At 33.1% G+C, this 27,411-nt stretch overlaps 1 protein-coding gene across 6 annotated transcripts in view; it reads left to right on the forward strand.

The window, feature by feature from the left end:
* Pam (peptidylglycine alpha-amidating monooxygenase) overlaps positions 1-27,411 on the forward strand; it is a 177,609-nt gene that overhangs the window by 93,082 nt on the left and 57,116 nt on the right. For all 6 annotated transcript variants that reach the window (XM_021726890.3, XM_013358992.4, XM_040272976.2 and 3 more), the window contains exons 7-13: positions 8,481-8,529; positions 12,557-12,624; positions 13,630-13,710; positions 13,994-14,070; positions 14,566-14,669; positions 21,993-22,177; positions 23,241-23,312. In XM_021726890.3, the coding sequence (XP_021582565.1) occupies positions 8,481-8,529; positions 12,557-12,624; positions 13,630-13,710; positions 13,994-14,070; positions 14,566-14,669; positions 21,993-22,177; positions 23,241-23,312 (636 nt within the window). The remainder of the gene's footprint in view (positions 1-8,480; positions 8,530-12,556; positions 12,625-13,629; positions 13,711-13,993; positions 14,071-14,565; positions 14,670-21,992; positions 22,178-23,240; positions 23,313-27,411) is intronic.

Genomic DNA, 27,411 nt, shown 5'->3' on the forward strand with positions numbered 1-27,411 from the left:
AAACATCATCTGTCCCATTAATTTAATGTTGCTAATTTAGAACAAAGAACCATAAGGTAAAAATCAAGACAGCTTAATAGTCAAGTAGTTATTACACTATCTATGTACATACATTATTACAAAATTATTGATGATGGCTGCATTATCTTTGATTCATTTCCATTTCTGTGCTCAAGACAGGAAGAAAGCAGAGAATGAGTCCTTTAAATTATGTTCAGAACACTCTGGGGAGGGAAGATTGAAAGGTGTGATAGAGTTTAGAAGCATTTGCTCCAAGTTTTCTAGAGCAAGTTTCTTTATTAAAGATGTTACTGCTTTGTTTTTCAAGACTTATTAATGATTACAGGCAAGCCTTTTCAGTACTTCCATAAGAGAAAAAAATCATTATCCAAAACTCTGGTTTTGGATAGTAGGAAACGGGTGTTTTATTCCTTATGTATGCCTTCCTAAAAGTATGGTGAAGTGAAATCCATTCTATGACTGGCTTTCTGAAGGACTTTACTAATTAGTGGGATATAGTCTACAATAATACATTGGTTCCCTCAGGAACGATGGTTGACCTGTTTGTTTATTAAAGAAGGAAACAACCAGGATGAGATGAGCTCATGCAATGTAGAGGGCTATCTCTAGAGGGAAAAAGTAGGAGAGACCAGCAGACTCTAAGAACCTAAGAGGTAATAGGTTATTATCATGCATTATTCCTCATCCTTACTTGACTACTTATCTAAGAATCCAAGCAGGAACTACATGCTATTATTAGAAAAGCAAGCTAAATAGTTTGGGATGGATAACCTCATATCCCATGCATTCACCTCCCATTAAGAGAATTGAACTTCCTCCTTAAGTGGATATCGGTACATACCACTGGCTACTTATTCATTCTTGCTTAATTCCTTCATCTTACCTTCAGGGTTTCTCTCTCTCTCTCTCTCTCTCTCTCTCTCTCTCTCTCTCTCTCTCTCTCTCTCTCTCTTCTCTCTCTCTCTCTCTCTCTCTCTCTCTCTCTCTCTCTCTCTCTCTCTCTCTCTCTCTCTCTCTCTCTTTCTAGCAGGGATTGAACCAGGGGCAGTCAACCACTGAGCCACATCCCCAGCCCTTTTTATATTTAGGATATTTCATAGATAAAATGCCTTAAAACAAAACTTCTTTTATTTGGGAAAAAAAGAGAGAGAAAGAAAAAATAAAGAAAATACATATTAATCATTAATGTTGGAGGATTAAACTTGAGATGCCAGTGTGTCTCCAGTTACCTGAACTACTATAGGCAACACTCTTAATCTCTACATCCTCTTTTTCCTTATCTATAAAGTTTAAGAGTAGAACTCCCCCATCTCCAGGGTTCCTTTCACTTCTGAGTTCTATGAGTCTGTGTGTTTGATAAAATGTCTTGCTGTGGTTATACATCTCTGCTTCAGCAGGGAACTGTTTCTCAGAAAAGGCAAGCTAAGACCCTTGTGAAGCAGTCATCCAGTTTTCATATTGCTCAAGATTAGATTCTGATAGAATGCTATTTTCAAGTCTCATCCAGTGTCTGGAGATATTTGTTTCTTTCATCATCAAACTACTTTTTAGAAGTCTTAACACTCAAACACCAGTACTGCTGTACTGTCCTATGTAGTGATGTATCTCTAAGGCATTATTAATTTCTGTTATTTTACATTTCTTTTTAAAAAATGTTCTTTTAACTTTTCCATTGTATTCACCATTATAAAATTACTAGTACATACATATGACACTGTAATGGAATACAATGACATAATGAAATATCCCTCCCAATGTCACCTGATGCCTGTCTACTGAATGAATTTTCCTCTCCACCTCTGTACCGAATCCTTTTGGCTAAAATTCTATCTTACTGCCAGAAAAAAAAAAATGAAAAATTCCCTTAACAAGGATGTCTTTCATTCAATTCTCTGTAAATACAGAACATTATTATCTAACAGCCAGTATTACCAGTGTGCCTTGGGAGAGGGAGTAAGCCTAGAGCCCAATCCAGTAAAGACATTAATTTACTTTGGAATTAGAAAATTAAAATAAAAATAATTGGAGCTATGTTCAAAGAAGAGCTGTCAAGATTTTTGCATGTTAATAGTTGTACAGTAACTTCAATATCAGCATAAAAATGGTCTCACTCTCTCTTATTGTTGGGGACACAGCACCAGCAGATGACATCCCCAAAGAAGAAAACATAGATAAGAAGAGGAAGCTGTGAAACAACCCAGCTCCTAGCAGAGAACCTCAGAAAGGAGCTCTGTGAATTTAGGAAATGTATAAGATCCAATCTAGTGTAGAAGCAAATTTTATGAAGCAGCTGGACTAGGATGAGATGATCCTTCAGGCATCCAAAAATGAAGACCTTGAGAACAAACCTGTGAGCTTCTGCAGTTTCACAGCAGTAAAATCCAGTCACCCTGAGATAGTCCCCAGGGTGTTTTTGAACTTGAGAAACAACATAAGACAAACATGGCTGTGCTCCTGAGCTCTGCATTGCTGCATCCTGAACCTACAACATGTATTTTATTTGTTTACTATCTATTTGATTTATCTACTTCATGGCATTGCATTGTGTTTTGGACATTGGTGATCGGGTGATTTCCCTGGATATGAGTCTGTTTGTTTTCAGTGGTCTGGGCTTGAGCAAAAAATGTGATATAATTTGTTGTGTGGTTTTTTTTTTTTTTTGGAGTTTACAACTCTTACACTCTTTTTTTTAAATTTTTATTGTTGGCTGTTCAAAACATTACATAGTTCTTGATATATCATATTTTACACATTGATTCAAGTGGGTTATGAACTCCCATTTTTACCCCGTATACAGATTGGAGAATCACATTGGTTACACATCCATTGATTTACATATTGCCATACTAGTGTCTGTTGTATTCTGCTGCCTTTCCTATCCTCTACTATCCCCCCTCCCCTCCCCTCCCCTCTTCTCCCTCTACCCCCTTTACTGTAATTCATTTCTCCCCCTTGTATTTTTTTCCCTTTCCCCTCACTTCCTCTTGTATGTAATTTTGTATATCCCTGAGGGTCTCCTTCCATTTCCATGCAATTTTCCTTCTCTCTCCCTTTCCCTCCCACCTCTCATCCCTGTTTAATGTTAATCTTCTTCTCATGTTCTTCGTCCCTACTCTGTTCTTAGTTACTCTCCTTATATCAAAGAAGACATTTGGCATTTGTTTTTTAGGGATTGGCTAGCTTCACTTAGCATAATCTGCTCTAATGCCATCCATTTCCCTGCAAATTCTATGATTTTGTCATTTTTTAATGCAGAGTAATACTCCATTGTGTATAAATGCCACATTTTTTTTATCCATTCGTCTATTGAAGGGCATCTAGGTTGGTTCCACAGTCTTGCTATTGTGAATTGTGCTGCTATGAACATCGATGTAGCAGTGTCCCTGTAGTATGCACTTTTTAGGTCTTTAGGGAATAGACCGAGAAGGGGAATAGCTGGGTCAAATGGTGGTTCCATTCCCAGCTTTCCAAGAAATCTCCATACTGCTTTCCAAATTGGCCGCACCAATTTGCAGTCCCACCAGCAATGTACAAGTGTACCCTTTTCCCCACATCCTCGCCAGCACTTGTTGTTGTTTGACTTCCTAATGGCTGCCAATCTTACTGGAGTGAGATGGTATCTTAGGGTGGTTTTGATTTGCATTTCTCTGACTGCTAGAGATGGTGAGCATTTTTTCATGTACTTGTTGGTTGATTGTATGTCCTCCTCTGAGAAGTGTCTGTTCAGGTCCTTGGCCCATTTGTTGATTGGGTTATTTGTTATCTTATTGTCTAATTTTTTGAGTTCTTTGTATACTCTGGATATTAGGGCTCTATCTGAAGTGTGAGGAGTAAAGATTTGTTCCCAGGATGTAGGCTCCCTATTTACCTCTCTTACGAAATGTGATATAATTTGGGCACTGAAAGAAGCCACAGAAGCCAAAGAAGTAGTTGTGGAAACACCATGGATGAAGACTGAACAACAGCATGCCTTTTTTTTTTTTTTTTACAAACCATCTAAGTCAATATTAAACACCTTAAAGATTCTTTAAATAAAAAATAAATCAGTGGAATAGTTTTCTTCCTTTTCTGCCTCTAATTCACACGGGTTTAGTCCTGTAATTATTTCAGACCATTTTATTTTACTCACTGCTATTCCCATATATTTTTAAGGGATGTCATTCAATTTTTCCAGTCTACTGCCCTGGATTAACTTTCCTTTTACTTCTTCTCCTTTCTTCTCTCTTATTTTCTTTCACTCTATTCCCAGAATAAGTCTTTCCAACCATCTTGTTCAGCCAGTTTATGGTTTTGGTATCCTGAGTTCATTTTCTGTACATTTCTTAAATATCTCAATTCTGATTTCTTTTCTTTTTTAAAAAAAATTATGTGGTAATATATTAGCAGAAGTATCAATACATTTCTTTGTTATAATGAACTCTTTAATTACCATCCATTTTTATGATAATGCATAATCAGAGACAGATTTCATATACAGCCTGGTGAATTGAAATGAATAAATTCTTATGAGGTTTCATATCTTGTAGCCAAAGCACTGCATTACAACAGAAGGTCAAAGTCAGAGTATGTTGCAAATCATCGGTGATATATGCAAAACTAGCTGAAGTTTCTGAGTTCACTAGAGTAAATCCAGGGTAAGGGTTATGAAAATAATAATGCATCACTGTCAGAAGGATCATGTTGGAGTTAAAAGGCCACGGTTTTTATGCCAAACCCTAAGGCCAAAATATGCTTCTCACCAAAGTTTTCACCTGCTGTAAGAGCAGATGTGGTTCCAGTAGCACTCCTTAACCCCAGACCACTTTGTTTGGTAGAATCTAAGTTGTTCCCACTGGGACTTCTTATTCTGTGTATATGCAAGAATTGTAAGGCCTTCAGGTCAAACTGTAGAAAGATGTATCAGAAGAGGCCAGAATCTTTAGAATAATAAAATTTGATGTTGAACTAGTGAATGTATCAAGATTAATAAACGTTGGCAATGCCTAAAATGTATGTAAATATGCTTTATATGTTTTTACTTTGAGATAACTTTTAGATCTTTGTTAAACTAAAATATTGTTATTAAACTATATATATGTTAATTCCTTTTATAAACAGAACAATTTTTAAAGTCACAGTTAAAATAGTGATTCTACCACCTCAGGGTTAAATAATGATGGATTTCCCAAAGCATTATCCATGATATAAAATAATATCTACCCACACATTCATATGCACCCCACATTTTTAAAAATGCTTTGAAGCAGTGGATAATATCGACCAAATAAATTTGATAGAAGCAAATTTCTTTGGTCATTATGCAGAATCTGTCTAGTATGATTTTAAAGTAAATGTCTTTGCTAACTTTCCTTTTATAGGTTTTAATTTCTGAAGCTTTTCATAAAACAGACAGGGTTTTTACTTTGGATCTATGTATTTTCACCAGCCCAATCCCATACAAGATTTACTACTTTCTGTTTGACAAAATTATGTTGCTAGAATTGAGCTTTCCTTACAAGTTGTTGTAGTATGCGAGTTTATAATTTGTTTCTAATTTGTTTTTAATTTTTGTGCTTTAAGAAAAAACTACTCCATTTAGATATTTCTAACAAATAATAATATCTAATAGGAAGATGCTATGTTTTATTGCTTTTAGTAATAGCTACCTCTCATTATGCTATTAGTAATTTTCCTGCTACTCTTAATTTGGTGGCAGCTTTTAGCCTTAATAAAAAATTGTTTTCAATAGTTCTTGAGTTATGTTAGCTTAATTATTAATTTCTTCCATTTAATTTTATACAACTCATGAATGATTTGCCAAGTTGTATAATAGAATGAGCCAGGCACTGTGATGCTGCCTGTAATTCCTGCAACACAGGAAGCTGAAGCAGGAGGATCACAAAAGTTCAAGACTAGCCTCAGCAACTTAGGGAGACTCCATCCCAAAATAAAAAATAAAAAATATTAAGGGCTAGGGATGAAGCTTAGTGGTGGAGCATCTCCATTCTAAAAAAAAAAAAAAAAATCAAAATATGATTCATTTGTTTTATTCAATGCAAAGATATAACAAGAATCCAAAAGATAATTTTCAGTGCACTTTGAACTTTTTGCTTGTATGTGTGTTGTGAGGGAGTCTCCCTGGTTTTATAATAAAAACCTGAAAAATCTGACATTCAGTAATCAGTAAATACTATTTAGCGGCTGGGTACTGAACTATTTGAGCACTTTATATGATCCTGTCACTCATTTCATGATTTCTGTGTACACCTCATAAAATCCAGACTCTAAATCCACTCTGTGTGGCCTGTACTCTTAATCTTCAGCTGTGCAGCCACCTCAATTCTCTTTTTTTACTATGCTTCTTTCCACAATGGCCTCTCCTGTCCCATAAGCATACCTTGTTCTTCTATAGGCCTTTACTGTCCCTTCAACCATGGATGTTCTTCCTTAGGTCTGGTGTCCCCTCCTTCACTGACTCTAGCAGATAAACAGCTGCCCAGAGTCCCATCCTATTGCACACACTGTGTAACACTTTTTTTATTTTTTTTTCCCTATCTGTCCTGAACCAAGAGAGCAGGAAACTGGATTATATTGTTTTCCTCTGTATCCAAGTGTACAGCATAGGGTCGGGATTACTCTGGCTGCTCAATAAGTTTAATTAAATAAATGGGTGATTCTTATTTCTCAAAATAACTTTATAAGGCAGGTTGTTTTTTAATACACATGAAAAAATGTTGCCTGCAATGAACTAAGCTAATTAAGTAAGCCTCTGGAGTTTGGCCTTCCTCTGGGTGTGAAGGAGTGGTATATTCTCTACCATTATCTTTTGATCAGTGGAGATATTTACATGATTATCCGTAAGGTCATTAGCTAATCATTTTGAAAGCAGTACGGATGAGCCATATTTATTAAATCACAGTAGTACATATAAAAGAGCTTGTTCTAAAAAATGAAAGCTTTTTTTAAAAAATGAAGAAGCTACTCTATTATCCTTTTTATATTTAAAATCATGATAAATTTGATTCATTCAATGCAAAGATATAACAAGAATCCAAAAAATAATTTTCAGTGCACATTGAAATTTTTCTTGGATGTTGTTGTGAGGGAGTCTCCCTGGTTTTGTAATAAAAACAAAAATCAGACATTCAGTAATCAGTAAACAGTATTTAGGAGCTGGGTACTAAGCTCCTATTATTATTAACTTCCTCCTTCTTTAAAACTCACTTGAAATTATGGAGAAAAAACTTCCCTGAAATAACCAGGAAGACACTGCCTCCCTGAAATGGACTCAATGTGTTAGAGATTCCTTTGTAAAATGAAAAAGGCAAAAAAAAAATGATTGAATAAAAGTGCTTATCTTTTATTCACTATTTTAAGATCAAAATTAATATTATACAGAGATTTTTTTGTATCTTATTCTCAAATCATTATACATGATTTCATGTGTTTTTTCTTTAATTAGCTAAAGTAAATCAAAATACATCTTGTTAGTTACCTGTTATTATATATTTCTAGATGAAGCTACCTTAGTCTTTCTCATGGAAATGATAAACAAGTGGAAAAAAAAAAGCCACTAAAACCTCATTCCACCTGCCGATATTTATTAACACACTTTAATTTTTAGTGTCTAGTATAACTCTATCAATCTTGCACACACCCATTGCACACAATAATTATTTGTATAAAAACTCTAAATTTTATATAAACTTTTATAACTACTGAGAGTAAAGTGTGAAGTAGAAAAAATTTAATCACTCTGCACATACAAGAAATTAATAGTGTATTAATCATGATCTCTGTGGTGGAAGGTCAGCAAGTTCAATAGAATTTAGATGGGTATTTTTCATTCCTACTTTATTTTGCACTTGGGAAACAGAGAGGATGTGCAAGAAGTTTTTGCAGTTTTGACAAAGATAAAGAGGTACTCAGAGGCTTTTGGCTGAACTTAGGGTATAAAATGAATTAGAATCAGCTATTTATTTAAAAGGTAGGGATATGCATGGCCTAAATTACAAGATGAGGTGATTCCTATATATAATTTGAGACATTAAACTAAAAATGGCAAAACAATGCCTTCAGAACCTAAATCACGGGCTACAAAAGTTCTTGAAAAGTACAAAATGTAGTTGTTTAGTTTCCCATGGGAAAAAAAATCTTTTAGTTGACCGGATTTTTTCTGGGTATTTTAGCAATATAAATAATGCAAAGAGAGTAACAACAGCCTTCTTCTATGAGCTATTACATCTGCAGGAAAGCCCATAACTGATGAGTTGATGAGCCAAGAAATACCCAAGACTGCATGAACTGGTAGTTTTGTTGTTTCTGCGGGTGACTAAAGGAATTAAGGAATATTATTTTGTAAAATCAGAAAGAAAATGTAACATAGTTTTTAGGTTTTATATTTAAACACTTACAATTTATTAGTTTGACATCCCCTTTTCTGATTTTTGTATTGAAGGTATGTGTTTGTGTGTTTTCAGATAACCACAAGGACTGTTCTGGCGTGTCTTTACACCTCACACGTCTGCCGTAAGTCCCTCCTGCTTTCTTTCTTTCTTTTTTTTTTTCATATTTATTCTATTTTGTTGTTGTAGTTCTAATTAGTTATACATGACAGTAGAATGTTTTTGACACATCATACATAAATGGAGTATAACTTCTTCATTCTTCTGGTTATACATAATGTGGAATTGTACCAGCCCTGTAATCGTATATGCACATAGGGTAATAATGTCCCATTCATTCTGCTATCCTTCTTACCTCTATGCCCCTCTCCTCCTTTTACTCCCCTCTGTCTAATTCAAAGTATCTTTATTCTTCCCTAGCCACCTGCCCCCACTTTATTGTGAATTAACATTCATATATTAGAGAAAACACTCAGCTTCTGGTTTTTTGAGATTGGCTTATTTCATGTAGCATAACATCCTCCAGCTCCATCAATTTACCTATAAATGTCATGATTTCATTTTTCATTAATGCTGAGTCAACATTCCATTGTGAATATTTACCCCATTGTCTTTATCCATTCGTCTGTTGAAGGGCACCTAGGTTGGTTCCATAGTTTAGCTATTGTGCATTGAGCTGCTATAAAATATTGATGTGGCTGTACTATGCTGATTTTAAGTCTTTGGGGTATAAACCAAAAGCTGGATCAAATAGTGATTCCATTCCAAGTCTTCTGAGGAATCTCCATACTGCTTTCCAGATTGGCTGCACCAATTTGCAGTCCCACCAGCAGTGTATGAGTGTGCCTTTTTCCCCACATCCTCACTAACACTTTTTGTTGTTTGTATTCTTGATAGCTGCCATTTTAACTGGAATGAGATGAAATCTTAAGAGTAGTTTTGAATTGCATTTCTCTCATTGCTTGAGACATTGAACTTTTTTTCATATATTTGTTGATTGATGGGATTTCTTCTGTGAAGTGTCTGTTCAATTCTTTAACCCATTTATTGATTGGGTTTTTATTGTTGTTGTTTGAGTTCTTTATAATATTCCATTGATTAATGCTCTATCTAAGGTGAATGTGGTAAAGATTTTCTCCCATTCTGAATGCTCTCTCTTCACATTCTTGATTGTTTCCTTTGCTGTGAAGAAGCTTTTTAGTTTGAATCCATCCCATTAATTGATTCTTGATTTTAATTCTATTGCTTTAGGAGTCTTGTTAAGGATGTCAGTTCCTAAGCGGACATGGTGAAGATTTGAGTCGACGTTTTCTTCTATTTGGTAGAGGATCTCTGTTTTAATGTCTGTCTTTGATCCACTTTGAGTTGAGTTTTGTGCAGGGTGAGAAATAGGGGTTTAATTTCATTTTGCTACATGTGAATTTCCAGTTTTCCCAGCAAGATTTGTTGAAGAGGCTATCTTTCCTCCAATGTATGTTTTTGGCACCTTTGTCTAGTATGAGATAACTGTATTTATATTAATTTATTGCTGTGTCTTCTGTTCTGTACCATTGATCTACGTGTCTTTGTTGGTGCCAAAACCATGTGATTTTTGTTACTATGGCTTTGTAATATAATTTAAGGTCTGGTATTGTGATGCTTCCTACCTCACTTTTCTTGCTAAGGATTGCTTTGGTTATTCTGGGTATCTTCTTTTTCCAAATGAATTTCATGATTCTTTTTCTATTTCTATAAAGAATGCCATTGGGTTTTTAATGGGGCTTGCCTTAAATCTGTATGATGCTTTTGGTAGTATGGCCATTTTGACAATGTTAATTCTGCCTATCCAAGAGCATGGGAGATTTTTCCATCTTCTAAGGTCTTCTTCTATTTCTTTCTTTAGTGTTTAGTTTTCATTGTAGAGGTCTTTCACCTCTCTTATTAGGTTGATTCCCACATATTTTATTTATTGATTTTTTGAGGCTATTGTGAAGCGGGTAATTTCTCTTTTGGTGGATTCATCTTTGATGTATAGGAACACATTTGATTTATGGGTGTTAATTTTATATCCTGCTTCTTTGCTGCATTCGTTTATTAATTCTAGAAGTTTTCTGGTGAAATGTTTTGGATCTTGTAAGTAGAATCATGCTGTCAGAAAATAGTGATAGTTTGAGTTCTTCTTTCCCTATTTGTATCCCATTGATTTCTTTCTTCTCTCTAATTGCTCTGGGTAGAGTTTTAAGAACAGTGTTGAATAAAAGTGATAAAAGAGAGCATCCTTTTCTTGTTCCATTTCTTACAGGGAATGATTTTAATTTTTCGCCATTTAGAATGATGTTGGCCTTTGGTTTATCATAGATAGCTTTTATAATGTTGAGGTATGTTCTTACTCTCTCCCTAGTATTTCTATTGTTTTGAGCAGAAAATGATTTTTCTGCATCTGTTGAGATTATCATATGATTCTTGTCTTTAAATCTATTGACATGATGAATTGTGTTTATTGATTTCTGTGTGTTGAGCCAACTTTTCACCCTCACTTGATCATGGTACACAATCTTTTTAATATGTTTTTCTATGCTATTTGCCAGAATTTTATTGTGAATTTTTGCATCTATGTTCATCAAGAATATTAGTCTGAAGTTTTCTTTCCTTGATGTGTCTTTGTCTGGTTTTGGTATCACAGTGATACAAGTTTCATAGAATGAAGTTGGAAGGGTTCCCTACTTTTCTATTTTATGGAATAATTAGGGGAGTATTGGTGTTAAGTCTTCTTTGCAGGTCGTGGTAGATTTTTTAAATTTTTTTCCTATTATTATTATTATTATTGCATTACAATTATTAATATACCTTTATACCACAATTTATCACATCTCTGATTGTATATAAGGTATGTTGACACCAGATTCATATCTTCATACATGTATTTTGATAATGATGAGAGTCTCCTTCCACCATCCATGCTATTCCTTGGTAGGCTTTTGATGGTGTCTTCTATTTCACTGTTTGAAATTGATGGGTTTTCTTAAATGAGCAACAACATTAAGATCTTTGCAAACTATTGTGGAAGGCAAATTAACTCAGACTTACTGTTTTAAAGTCATGAATATGAATTATCTCAGCATCCTATGAGTCAGGAACATAGGCACAACGTAGAAGGCTCCTCTGGCTGGTGTTGTCCAAAGGGGCTGCAAGCAGAGTCTCTGCTGGGGATTCAGTCATTTCAAGGCTAGACCCGGGACAGGCACTTCCAAGATAACTCACATGGTTGCTGACAGGATTTATTGCTTTGCTGGGTGTTGGCCAAAGGTCTCCCTCATTTTTTTCCCCCTAAGTGCTATAAACAGTGCAGCTTACAATACAACAACTGGCTTCCATCACAGAATGTAAGTAAAAAAGCAAGCAAGGGATTATGTGAAAGATGAAATCCAGAGGTTTTCTGTAACTTAATCTTAAGAGGTGACATATCATCATTCTTGCCATATTCTATTTGTTAGAAATATGTTAGTACCCTTACTTGTGCTCACCCTCAAGGTGAGGGAAGGAATTAGACAAGGCATGCTCATCACAGCTAGGAATCATGACAGCTTGATTAGTCAGGGTTTTCCAAAGAAACCCGAATTAGTAGATGGATAGTGAGGAAGAAAAAATAATTTTAAGGGATTGGCTCATGCTTTTCTATGGACCTACAAATCCAAAATCTGTAGGGCCAACAGGAAATTTAGGTAAAGGTAGAGGTTGTTGCCTTCTTGGGTCCAAAGACAGTGTGTAGGCAGAATTTCTTACTTTTCAGGGGACCCGAGTCTTTTTTCTTAAAGCCTTTAACTGATTGTATGAGACCTGCTCAAATTATGGAAAATAAACTGCCTTACATGAAGTCTAATTTAAATGTTAATCATATCTAAAAACACAATAATCCTTCCAAGAAATATCTAAGCTAATGTTTGACCCGTCAGCCAGATACCATAATTTAACAAAGTTGACACATAAAATTAGTTATAACTGAGACTAGTTAGAATCTACCTTTTATTGTCTACCTTTTCTAATTTGTTTCATTTTTATTTTCACAAAAATAACATTCTATAAACTAATGTATTGAGATATACATATTTATCCAGTGAAATAGTTTTGGCATTATCTCATTATTGAGAAAAATATTACTTTTTTTCCTGCAGACAGCCTTTAATTGCTGGCATGTACCTTATGATGTCTGTTGACACTGTTATACCACCAGGAGAGAAAGGTGAGGAATGATCTCTTTGTATTTCTATTACCTCGTTGAGTAATCTATAAGAATGGACTTACAGTTTATTTTTTATCAACTTTATAAAAAATGACCAATATTTGTATCTAAAAAATAAGCTAATTCTTTATTGTCATTATGTTTAAAGTGATTTGGTATTGTTCTAAGCCAATTATTTGTTATATTTTCAATATTTATTTTTGAAATGCTAAGAATTGAGACTCATGGGCAGGTAGCGGTGTATAAATTAAAGAATAAATCCTGAGTATTTTATAAATCAGTCACCTGTTTTTGAGATGCAAAAGATGAAGTGCATAATGTGCAACAATGTAAACTACTTCATGGGAAGGCGAAAAATCAACAGGCTTCAAATTCAACACCAGCTCAGTCTTTGAACTTGTATATATATATTAATTTCCCTACTTGCAAAATGAGATAATAGCTGTTTCACCTAAACTGGCAAAAAGCCATGAGAATAATTGTTATTTATCAGTATATCTAAAGACTCTCTAACAAAAGTGTCATGTTAAATATTGTTTGTTATTATTGGTAATTTCAAAGTTAATATTCAGTAGGGCACTTTGTTTTGTCCACTGATCTATTACCAAAAGAAACTTATTGCATTGCTAGTATGTATTACACTGTAAGGAAGATAAAGTATATGAAGACAGCCCCTTATCAACAGGAACTGTTCAGCCTGATGATTTTAGTATTTGCATTCAATCTTTCAAAAATCGATTATTCCAAAAATAAAAGCCATTTTTTAAGCTTTTCAACTGGATAGATTCAAGATAAAGATAACAAATTAATTAAGCCTGTTTTGTGACAGGGTATTATAATATCTGAAGTAGGAAGGTTTTAATCTGTCTTGGTGAAATGGACGGCACAGGATGAGCACTTACTATCTGCTGGGTTTGAGTGCATGTGACTAGCTCACTTTTAGAAAAGAAGAATGTCATTTTCCAGTTGAATAGTGACTTTTGTCTGTGTTTTTCTTTCTCACAGTGGTGAATTCTGATATTTCATGCCATTATAAAACGTACCCAATGCATGTTTTTGCCTACAGAGTTCACACTCACCATTTAGGTAAGAACCTTAAGCTACATGTTAAATTTATAAGTATTTACCATTGTGCTTGCTAGTGCTGTAAATGTAAAATGTTGATTGTACTTGACCTTAAGTCTGTTTCAAAGAAATTTCAGCCAATAACTTGAATTTTTTATGCTGTTTCATCATGTTATTTTCATGAAGATACTCATTACTTAGGGTTCTGAAAAGATTCAGGTTTTATTTTAAAAAGAAAAATAAATGTGGTTTTGCTTTTCTGTGTTGTTATTTCATATGGTTATAATTTATGTTTATTTTTAAGGTAAGGTAGTAAGTGGATACAGAGTAAGAAACGGACAATGGACATTAATTGGACGCCAGAGCCCCCAGCTGCCACAGGTATGTAGGATCCAATAATTTGGGTAGGAAAAATACTAACCAACATAAAGTAATTTTTAAAAATTCTTATGTAATACCTTGTTCATTTCTTTAGCATCTAACAGTCTCCATATTTTCCTTTTCTGTAAATCTGAGCTACATAACCTCCTGTTTTACAACTTCCAATTTGATGTTTTCCTTACCAGTTCTCCCAACATGATCTGAACATGTTAGTGAAGTCCTTTCTATCCTATCATTTAGTCATAAGTGTTTCAGATAGCCCTTCTGTTATTGTACGTATTGTGTTTTATGGAATGCTTTTGTAAATATGCTTTCAAAGTTGTAAAGTGGAATTGATTAATTAGAGATAAACTCTTCTATCTAGTGAGTATCTGTGTATGTGTCTATCTCTTTGTCCTCTCTATACGCAGTGCTCCAAGCCTCACATATTTTAAGCATATGGTTCTGGGTTTTATTGGTAATTTCAATGGATCACTGTGTTTGTCTTCCGGGCAGGCTTTTTACCCTGTGGAACACCCAGTGGATGTTAGTTTTGGTGACATACTAGCAGCAAGATGTGTATTCACTGGTGAGGGCAGGACAGAAGCCACACACATTGGGTAAGATTCTGTACTTTCCATTATTTCAAGAGACTTTTTTTTAACACAAGGCATGATCATAGGTGACAGTTATTATTGTGAGTGGATTATGTACATTTTTTTTGTCCTGTCATGGACAATTAGAACAAACTAGTATTTTATCATTAAAATTCATCAATTTGGATAACCCCCAGAACATGCCTATTTTTATGTGCTTTTATTATTTCTACTTCATTAAGCTCCTCAACATCATGCCTCTCCATTATATAGTTAGAAAACCATATATTACTTCTTCAGACACATAAAAATGAAGAAAATATCATGATTATGAAAGGTTTTCTTTTAGGAAAATAAGTTTTCTGTTTAGTCATAATCATAAAATACTCAGAAACATGTTTTCTTCTGCCTGTTAAAATTTCTGAATATTCTATAAGTTCCAGTTTTTTAGGATAATAATATGCAGCACTTCCAAAAGGGGGAGATCAAATAATTTTCAAAATGCAATTCTCAAATGCCAAGCTTCCTTGAAATAATTACGCTTTATAACACTAAGTAAAATTTTCAAAGCACTGTGAACTCTTTCAAAAAAGATAAATAGATAAAAGATTAAAAAATGAAAGAGAAAGTTTCTTATTATGCTTTTTGTTGGAAAAGCATCAATGAATCTCCTCTCTGTGTTACACTCTGTTTTGAGGTATTTACTGAGACCACTGGGAAGTGGAGTTTTAAACCATTTATCTCTTGATCAGAGAGAAGTTACAGACAGTAGGGATCTGAAAATTTGGATTAAATGCACTGAAGATGATTCTTACAACAGCACTAACTGGTGGTTGTAAGGGAAAATGGAAAAGTTGCTGATGCAGGTTGAAAAGGGAACATTTAATGAAAGGATGAAAAGAATTTTAGGTCACTACAAAAGATTTTTATTTTAATAAGCACCAATTTTAAAGCAAAATATAGAACAAAGAGAAAAACATTCTCAATTTATATTAAACAAGATGTTTTCCAACAGCTTTGCTTTTGGATAAATTTGATAAATTTGGAAAGAGACTTGAAGAAAGCAATGTAATTATTAGGTTCCAGAAAAGGTGAGTGTAAGGAAAGGGTTGACAAAGTAGACATAATGAGATTTGAAAGGTGGAATCTGAGAGTTCACTTCTTGGCAGTGTTTAAATTCCTGAGGTAAAATGATATGGAGGGTATTGATCAGCTTTCTCTATTTTATGTTAGTGTAATTCCACAGACATCTTACCTAAATGCCATTGGTTATTTTATTCACCTTTGAAATAAGTAAGTGAAGTAGTAATGAAATCTCCTTCAAAACATTATGTGTATTAGTTTATAAGTGTGCAAAAAAGTAGATTTTTTTGTTTGTTTGGCCAAAGGCAAAAATTACAATTTTAGGAAGCTTATCATCTTGGCCAGATTCAATTTTTTGCATTTTCTCTTCGAGGTAATATTAGCCAGAGAAATTAATGACTTGTTATAATACCAGGATGGGAGGCCAAAGTGATCTCTAGAGGGCTCTTTCATTTTGATGAGTCTAGAATAATTCTAGTCTTCTTTAAAATGTGAGTTTGTATTAGAATAATGCCCTAAAACGACTCTACTACTCTAGCTTTGTATAAATCTCATGTGGACTAAAGGAAAAACACATTTTGTAATATAAATGAAATTGAAAGGAATTATAGGAAATTATTGGGTGAGTCCATATTCTGAATATTTAATTCATACTACAAAAGCAGTTTTTTTCCAAATATAATGATAAGCTATAAGACAAGTTTGAATGAATTTAGACATGAATAACAACTCTTATAACAATGCAGAATAATTATAGCATTTAATCTGCTTTTTAGTTTTAGAAAAGTAATAGCAGTAATACATCTCTAGTCTGCAAAATAATAGGTACAACATCCAAAGGGTACTACAGGGTCACAGTTGATAATGTAATCAACAAAAAAGAAAGAAAGAAACAAAGAAAAAGAACAGAAATATTTTGTTTTCTATTAAATTAAATGATACTCTCTAACAATTTCCATATTTTCCTCTCCCACATCTCCACCTCCACTTCCATCTCCATCTCCACCTCCACCTCTACCCCACATACATCACATGCACTCCTACTGGACACAGGTTTGAGCTCAGAGCCTGAAACACTTAGTTCCAAATAGGTGAATTTAACACAAGATATATTAGTAACTATACTTAGTGGTAAAATGCATTGTCCAAATATATTTCTTTTAAAATAGTAAATATGAATAGCATATCTTAAACAAATACATTGCACTAAGTATATAGTGATTACAGTACTAATTAATCTGTGAAGGAGCAATATTTTGTGCCTGACTGCACTACATATTTTATATTCAATATGATGCTTCTCTAAATTCATTTCGAATGTTTAGTCAAGTTTAAACAAAAAGAAAGAATTTAATTAAGTCAACCAATTAAGCTAATTAAGTCAGCTAGTCAGCCTAAAAGTTTATAGACTGAAATTTCAAATTAATTCTTGGAATAAATAGATAGTATTTACCTATTTAGTCAATTATTTTGGTTATACTTTTCATTTAAAATGGATCATTTCATGAGAATATGAACTTGAAAGAATATGACAATGTCTAAAATATATTTATGTATACCAAATAGTATGTTAATCAACATTTTGATGTACATTATATGCAAAGATAAAACTATATGATAAATAATAACTCCTTAATGTATAAGTTTAAAGGTACCATATTTATAAAACATTTTTCTTTAAATTTTTCAGGTAATAAAATTAATATTACCTGTTTTGGTTATATTGAAGCCTGCCTCTGTTGATTAGGAGCTTGGCTAGGGGCAAGGGACTCATTAAATTAATAAAGTGCTACAACCTACATCCCAAGCCTGATACACAGCCATTTGGAGACTTCAAAGTGATACATTTCAGACTACTTGGTACTCTCCTAAATAACTATTAAGTACCTTTGTAATAGAAAATAATTATTTTTATAAAACCTCCTATAGAACCCTGATAGATATCAGTAAATTGATTGATATGCAGATATAAATATTTTTCAGAAATACTATAGAAAGTACATAAATGCAGATATAAATATTTTTCAGAAATACTATAGAAAGTACCTAACTCATTATTCATCAATGTAATATTTTAGAGATAATATATTATGTCATAATAAGTTGCAGACATTTATTAAGCAAAGTCATTCATCCTTCTCTCATTTAACATGTATTTTTAAAATTTTATTATTTGGGGGCTCATCACACTGTGTTGGACTTGAAGCTTTATATTAAGCCAGTATAAAAGAGGAGGTTATCACATAAGCACTTTGTTGTGAAGAGCATGAAAGAATTCCATACTGCAATATTGGGATACAGATGATGTCTGCAGTCATTATTTCAAAGAGTCACATTGACATTGAGGGATGTTAAAAGGACCAGGCGGTGGAGCCAAGACAGACCTGGGAACATGCCTGCCTCCCTGCTTCTGTAGATCATTCAGATTGGCAGACTTGAATTGCATATGTTGAGCTCTGTGAAAAATAAGGATGTGTGTGTCAAAAATCCCCCTAATAAATACAGAAAGTGAAAGGCTGAAAGTGCAAGTCTTTTTTGTTTTTGTTTTTTGGTAAAAGAAAGATGAATGTGGAATAAAATTGGCAAACTATGATGCTGATACTCAGGATGATTTGAATCTTCACAGTTTTAACATATAATAGTTTCTGTGTCAGATAGGAGCTCAGAGTTACCTTGACTACAAGTCCAATCACAGATAGGAAGGAATAAAGCAAGACTCCTTTCTTTATGGTCAGCTCATTCTGTGAAATTTTTCTTTGAAATCAAAGATTCCTAGCTTATTTGAGTAACTCAATTTTGTATCAATGTATCAATATCTCAAATGAACTATATTGATGAACTGATTAGGATCTCTCACCAAATCAAAAATGTTTAGCAATGAACATATTTATGTCTGTATAGTTAACACATAATATGTAAGTGTAATTGAATTAGTCTATTGTCTGTATGTATATGTGTGGATGCAAGCATTTACATATCTGTATACTTTCACATATATATGTATAATTTTTTCTCAAAAAATGATTTAATAAGTGGCAAGATAATTCACTTTTCAGGAAGTAACTTGGAGCATTAGCTTATATTTTTATTTTTTGTTTTCTCAAATTCACTAATGAAAATAATAAAGTTTGATGATCAGTCATAGAGGACAAATTGTTATGTTATTTAAAAAGTTACAGCTTTCTTTTTGGGGTAGTTAACTGCATTTTTCAAACATGTAATCTTGTGTCTTGATATTCATTATTTCTAAAATAGTAATTACTGTCTTTGTCTCCAATATTACTTTTTAAATTATTCCAAATTTATGCCACTTTTTATGTCATATTCTACCTTATTATCACCCTCTATAATTTTCTTTAAAAAAAAAAACCTGGTGTTCACTGATTTGATAATGATTGCAGTGAATAAATGACTTAGTAAATTATTTCCCTGATCATTACTTTGGCTGATAATTTCACTTAGCACACATTTTACAGTTTAGTTCTTTGTTCTCTAATTGATTACCTTTTACTTATTTGAAATGAACTCTTTCAGTACAATTTCTTTTAAGATGCATACTAAAAACAAGTCCTCCAAATAGACATGTAACAAGTTTAGAAACACTAAAATTATATGTTGGGAATATATATTAAGATAGTCTATTTAGTTATTTAAAAATCTATGATATTAGTTGCTTTGAAAATTTCTAACAGATGTTTTCTGAAAATTTAAATGTATATTTGGATGGATGGATTAAAATAATATAATTAGATTTAATATATGTTTGTCTATATATAAAGCCTGTTAAATTCCTACATATACATCTGTATGCATATCTATGGCATTTGGATAGTTCTATGTAACTAGACTACATGCACACACCTAGGTCTATTGTGTGATGCTTGTTATCCAAAAGTAGATGTTTTACATGCATCTACAAAGTATTAAAGAACCACTTTTGGTTGGTAATTTCTAACCAGTGCTAGGATTATACATACTCCTACATAGTTAAGAGTTAAATCATAAGTATCATAGTGCAATTTTTTGTATTTTATGAAAACATAATAGTTCACAGAATAAATTTATAAAACAGAAGACACTCTGGCCCAGTTGGCCAACAACATTTAGACCAGCAATTAAATTTTTTAATTTTCTTTTGTTCTGTTGTTTTAACAATAGGGAAAGAGCTCTGAATACTGGTTGTATTACCTGTGCTGCTGTGGGTGTGTGTACCATCCCTGTGATAGCATGAGCACTGCTGTTTCTAAACAGAGAAGCTATATGAAGATTTGTCCATGGATTAGTTACAAGTTTCAAGTATTCACATATGAATTTACTAAAATTTTTCCTGTCATTAATTTGTTTTTAAATGATTGTTTTTTGCTTTTCCTCTGTGCAAGAGGATGCCGTTTCTAAGCAAGAGCCACATTTTGAATTCCTTTTTCTCCTTGGTCTCCTGTATACTTCCTCCTTTTGAACAGGGAGGGGAAGGATAGTATAGGGGGAACCTCCAGGTTATTATTTTGGCACCAGACATTCCTTTTATAGCACATAATTTTCTGACCCACTCTAAAACTGTTAAAATGTGAGTCTTAGGAATGGTGTTTTGACACCAGGAAGATATGTGTAATGAACATGTGTTTGTTTGGGGTTGCACTTCATTATTTGCTTATATTTCATGGGAGAGGCAATTACAGTGACAGGTATCAGATTCAGAGAGTGAGAAGCCAAATGATTTCTAAAGCATAAACAGAGCTTCTCATGACAGGGGCTCTTTCCTGAGGTCTCTTGGGGGCTCTACATTTTCGAAGCTTAGAGAAATCAAATCCTTGCTTGGAAAAGACTTTTTTTTTTTCTTTCTCTTGCTGATGTCATTACTGTTGCTATGGAGAAGTGAGTGCTGCATGACATTGTTGGAAAAGTCAACACTGATGTATTTCTGTAGAGCAAATAATCCACCTCATAGCTTGTTTTTTATTTGTATAAGCTTGCTAAAAGCTGTCAGAACTAATAGCAAACAGGAAATATTCCTTTGCTCTGTAAAAGTGTTCTAAAGGTATACTGAGCCATTTCTTCTTAATAACAGTAAAGAGACTAAAATACGAAGTAGCCCATGTGAACTGAAGAAGAGAACATGCTTTGTAAGCTGTGAGTTATTATTTGTACCACTTGGAATTTTTTTCTTGGAAACATCCACACCATTTTGAAATCTATTTTTAACACTGAATCATTCCACTCTGTAGCATTACCCCAGTCAGGTCTGAGAGAAAAGATTAGTGTTGCTTTCATTCTGAATCATTTCTGAGGTGTTCTCTTCTTCCCTGTGGTAGCATTCTAGTTGTGACATCATATATCATGACATCTTAGTGTGTGGTACATGATTCTCAGTTCATCTCACCATTAAAAAGGAGGCACTTAACCAAAAATATGGTTCAAAACTCTTGGTCTTAAGTAGAAAAGCCATTTTTAAAAGACTTATAAGTAATATATTTCTGTTGACATATTTTAAATGTTACCATTAAGTAAATATGTGATTGTTTTTTGTTGTTTTTTTTTTAAAGAGAGAGAATTTTAACATTTATTTCTTAGTTTTCGGCAGGCACAACATCTTTGTTTCTTATGTGGTGCTGAGGATAGACAGGCCGCATGTATGCCAGGCAAGCGCACTACCGCTTGAGCCACATCCCCAGCCCCTAAATATGTGATTGTTTAAGAGAAAAGGAACTGCCCAGTCTAAGCGTTATATCAAACAGAAAAGAACTGAAAAATAAAAGGATTTAGAAGAGAAAAGAAAATATATCTCAACTACTGAAAAATCATTTCCATCTGTGTTGTTGGCTAATATCCCTGTTTATATACAGACTGATTCTACATTGTTAGGTGAAAATATGCCTTTGACACTGTGCTTCTGATGTTGAAAACTAATGGGTTAGGCTGGGGATGTGGCTCAAGCGGTAGCGTGCTCCCCTGGCATACATGCGGCCCGGGTTCGATCCTCAGCACCACATACAAACAAAGATGTTGTGTCCGCCGAAAACTAAAAAATAAATTTTAAAATTCTTTCTCTCTCTCTCCTTTCCCTCTCTCTCCTCTCTTTAAAAAAAAAAAAAGAAAGAAAGAAAAAAGAAAACTAATGGGTTTTAATGAAAACTACAAAACAAACTCACAATATCCCCACCATTAATCCATTGTTGGCAGGTTTACCGGTTGCATTTTTCTTGCATTAAGAATGCATTTTATGTAAATGGCTGATTTGTTGTATCTACTTTTTTTTTTTGCCTACAGTGGCACATCTAGTGATGAAATGTGTAACTTATACATTATGTATTACATGGAAGCCAAGCATGCAGTTTCTTTCATGACTTGTACACAGAATGTAGCTCAAGATATATTCAGAACTATACCATCAGAGGCCAATATTCCAATTCCTGTGAAGTCCGACATGGTGATGATGCATGGGCATCACAAAGGTGAGATTGGTGCTTAACATAAAGAAGCATATGCTTTTGTATATTATATTCTCATATGTGTCTTACTTGACTGTATGATTAGTATTTAAAATCATCTTTATTCCCTTCTTCAATCAACTTGTATATATGTATTCTTATTTCCTCTTTCATATGTGCCTCCCCTTTCTGGCATGTCCCCATCAAAACAGTTAAAAAGATAAATCTCAGCCAGTAATGAAACAAATTAGTTTTGGTGGCTAATCCCATAAATGTAGACCCTTCTTCATTTTAATTCATGTTTTCTAGTTTCTTCATCCCATTCCTCCAATAGTCAGTAATGTCATAGACAATTTATGAATTTATAAATTGCAACAAAAAGTGCTACAGTTGGCCAGTGAAAATGGTTATCATGTCCAGTAATACCTTAAATTATCTATTTAATTGACCTCCTCAAGCAAAGATCCCATCTTGATATTAATAATCTTAGCTCTTTTGGTCTCATTCTTAGAATTGTTTGTAACTTACTGTTTGTCTGCAAAATGTCATATTGACTGTCATCCCTTTAGTTTAAAGTTGCAAAACCCACACTTTCTTTTATTACATGAAATATGCTGATGTTATTGAGTTTTGAAGATTCAATCTTAAAATGCCAGAGCAGCTCCTTATTTCTTTCTAGTGGATATTTTATGAATGAAAATGGCATAGCAATGAGTATTAAGATGCTAATATATTTATAGAAAATATCTTAAAATCTCTTAACATATTCTTAGAATGTTAGTAGAGTCAATTTAAAAAAAAACAAACATGAGTAGTTTTGTTAAAACATTTTAAAAATTTAGTATCATTTATATATCACTGAAAAAATAGTTGACCTAGTTATTATGTCAGAAGTCTGGTAATTGGTAGTTATGCTAGGGTGGAGAAGATTGTGAATTAGAGCGTTTCTTCTATATAAATTCTTAATAATATAATAAACACAAGGTCTTGAATGATATTTTTATGTTAATGGGATAATTCCAATGAACTATTCAAAGTGCATAATATATGCTGCCAATTTATGCTCAACTTCTTTGATCCTTTATAGAAACAGAGAATAAAGATAAGACTGCTTTACTACCACAGCCAAAACGGGAAGAAGAAGAAGTGTTAGACCAGGGTATGTATACTTATTTCTGTAACCAGACCTATAGAAGTATTCCTTGTTCAAATAGCCAACCAAATTGTAAAGTCATGAGATATTTAGGTCGATTTGTATCAGCCTCAAATGCTATTATTGCTGTTCTTATATAATGCATAATTCATAAGGAAATGGTCAATTATTGCACTTGGCCTTGGAAGTAGAATTCATTAGTGTAATTTAGTTACTTTAGGTTTACTATTGGAACTTTTATGAATAGTACAAATAAGTGCAAATATAATCATGAAAAACAATGATTGCACTGCTTTTGAAATTTAATGACCTCTGCCAATTAAGTTCTTGCATATCTTGTATAGTATGTTTGCTAACTATATTTGAGTTTCAAGAAAAAGAAATTAAGAACTAACCTGCATCTTGTCTCTATAAGGCACTCTTCTTTGCCTTCAGCAAGGTAGGAGGGATCATTGTCTTCTGCATTTATAGTTCTGTGTTAAGGTGTCATTTAATGAGTCAGGAAAGCCCCCATTCAGCCTCTCTTCTGTTTAGTTAAAGGGGGAATGTTTGATGCCCATGTGTCAGATATTGCATGTGCTAATAATGAACAATTACTCTCATGATCTTAGTTTCTTGCCAGTTGTTTGGAAGATAGTGCTTTATGTTAGGATGTTGGAGTACATCATCCTATCAAGTGATTTTTGGCCTAAATGTTAGTTTGATGTTAGTACAAATACACGTCTACTGACAACATAAAGCATACAAGAGAGAATTTTTTATTAGCAACATATAGTATTTTCCTATTTCTTAGACATTGTCAACTGCTATTGGAATTCTTCCAAATATATTATATTAGGTCAAAGATAACACCTGTGCTGTAATTATTTTTGTAAAATGAAGAATCTGTTTTTGAAAGGGGGAAATGCACTCTTCAGGACCATAAGTAAACTCCAGTCTAAAGGCTTTTAAATTGTATAGAATATGTTCTATCTTATTCTAACAAAGTAACCTTTAAAAAAAAATACAGATTAGTTTAAAGTCATTTCTGTTTGTGTGTTAAGTCAAAACTTGGGAGATGATTTTATAGTAATGGCTGTTAAGTACAATTTAAAATAGCTAATTGTATTCAATGTATTTAGATATCTGTAAGGATGTCAGTAATAGCAACCTAAGTATACTAGTATTAACAGTGTTTACTGCAATTGCACTGAAGCTTATTCAGAACTAGAATGAATTATTTTAACCTTGCTCAAATTGTTTGAAATCTGTCTTTAAAATAATTTGAATGATCTTAAAATTCATTTGCAATTACCAACATATATGACATAATATAGAAGGAGATAACCATTTAATTGATGCACCTTGTAAAATGGTGCATTTCTATGGAAACTGAGGTTGGACTATGGTTTAATTTTAAAGTTAGCTGAGTTGATCAAGGGAGACATTGATACCTCTGGAAGGTTAGAAACCCAGAGGATTGTGAGCAAAGCAATCTTAAATGTTAGATTCAATCTTTTCTTTTCCAACAGTAGGATTTAGGAAATGTCATATATGCCTACAAACCAAATTTTTAAAACACTTTCATATTTTTCCATACATTTACACTTTTATGTTTTATAGTGCAGGGAGAGGTTTAAATATACCCAAACTCTTATTTGTTCCTGAGAAGAATTATATGGTCATATATTAAATAATTGCCTATAGTTTCTCTTTTCTTCTACTTATGAATAAAAATTCTGTAAATAAAGCATTATGACTTAAAAAGGAAAAAAGTATTATTCTGACTCGAATTTTCATACTGTAGAAAAAAAGCTATTGAAATTAGCAGGTCCATTGAACAGTCACCTCCTGAGTTATGTGAAGACAGTATCTCACTAAAGCCATTTTGGTGACCAGTGTGGTCTGTGTATTAACCTGCTGGTCCCTGGGAACCAACAGCTGAGAATTTAAAGAGAAGTAGTGAAATATAGCCAATGCACATTTGGATAGCTAGTTCATTTGATGTGCTAATGAAATCAATCTATCTCCTTAAAACACACAGGACAAATCTACTTATTTGTACTAAAAGCCCATTCAGAGTATTTATTTGCATGAGCATCTATTTAAATTAATTCCTGTGGATGTCAAATTGACCAAATAGCTGATAAAAGGACTCTAATTATTCAAATAAATTATTCGATGTGTGTTAATTTTTAAAGTAAACCCTCAGTGTTAATCCACTACCTTATTTTGATGCGCAGCTCAAACAATTTGTGTTCAAGCATTCCTCCAGATTGTATTCATTCTTTTAATATATTTTAACATTGATACATCAAAGTTCTCAATACTTCAGTTGTATTTCTATTTACTGACAAACAGACATCATCTATGTTGGTCCCACAAAACATGTCAGACTCTGATAGGAAACAGAACAATTCTGAAGGAGGGAGAAAGAGACTTAAAACATAAGAGGACATGAACTCAAAACCAAGCTCTGTACCCAGGAAGCAGTTTGCTTGCAAATGATATAAATAGCTCTACCTAGATAATATGAACTATATATGTGGATTTTATGTATATATAAAAGCTTTCTATATCAATACATTAGAAAGTCTGTAAGAAGATAAAGGTCAAGATGATGTGATAAATACTATGTAAGAAAGAAGAGATGACCTTTACTAAGATTGTGAAAAATGGGTTGGGGGGAAGATCTTATTTTATAAACTGGAATAAAGAAATGTAGCTGTGCACAATATGTGCATCTATAGAAATGTCACAGTAAAACTCATTAATTTATACAATTAGTATGATTGAATAATTTTAATAAAAAAGAATGTAGTTATGCACATATGAACAGGAAGTTGTGGGTATGTCCAACATACACACACAAAAAAAATCCAAAGAAACCAAATAATCTTTTTAACATAGCTTTATCTTATTATCCTTGTTTATCTTATTTCTCTAGGAAAAAACCTAAATGTTTTATTTTCTTTGAAATTCTTGTCACTAAAATCCTAGCTATAAAAGTTTTGCCAGAGTCTTCATCTTGATTGGAAATTAACTAGCATTTGAAAGAGTCATCTGAGTTGTATGAATTTATGTTGTATTCCCCCAGCCTCTGCTTATTCACAAACACATCAACTTTCAACAATATATTTGTCTACATCTGTTCTCCATAGAAGAAGGTTTGACATAAGGCAAGTGTATCTTAGATTCTATCTCAAGAGATGTAATTACTAAGACACCAAAGAAGCATCATTATAGGAGAGTTTTACCATTCAGGTTGTCCTGGACCATGAAACAATTGGAAGAATTTTAATGAGGCTTTAAGTGAGTCTAAGGAGATTTTTTTTTAAAAAAATAATGTTTATTTTGACCAATTAAAAAATTAATATTCATTATAGAAGATAATTATATATAAAGTATGAATAAACAAGTAAAATTGATAGTACCCAGATATGTAAGTGAAAATGTATACCTGTATTTGAAATACATATTAATCACATATACACATAATTTTAACAGTATTTTAGATTATAATATGTATACAATTTTTTTTCCTTTTAAAAAAATATAATATCTTAGCCAGGGGCAATGGCTCACACCAAATTTCCATCAACTCAGAAGGCTGAGGCAGAAGGATCACAAGTTAGAGGCCAGCCTCAGCCACTTGGTGAGAACATCAGCAAGTTAATGTGACCCTGTCTCACAATTTAAAAAACAAACTGCAAAGGACTGAGGATGTAACTTAGAGGTAAAGCACCCGTAGGTTCAAACCCCAGTACCAAAAAGCAAAAAACAAAACAAAAAAAAACTTTTTTTAAAAAAAATTATATCTTGAATATTTTCTCCAGTGGTAGAAATTATTGACAGAGATGATTTTTAGTTGCTTCATAATTTGTGAATATTTCTACCAGTGTTAAAACAGCCAATTTATATAAACTTGAGTTTCTCTGTGAACAAATAGATTATGTCTACTTTCATGTAGAAAAGCATGAATGGACATTCAAAACAAATGTCAGTATCTTTTAAGAACATTATAAGTGGAGAATTACCTGTGTAAGTAATAAGTGCAATAAATTAAACAGTAAACCCAATTGGACAGTGATTCTGGGTGGAGGAAATCCTAGGTAGGTGAATCCCA

The sequence above is a fragment of the Ictidomys tridecemlineatus genome, chromosome 1 (assembly GCF_052094955.1).
Source record: "Ictidomys tridecemlineatus isolate mIctTri1 chromosome 1, mIctTri1.hap1, whole genome shotgun sequence".
NCBI classification, from domain to species: domain Eukaryota; kingdom Metazoa; phylum Chordata; class Mammalia; order Rodentia; family Sciuridae; genus Ictidomys; species Ictidomys tridecemlineatus.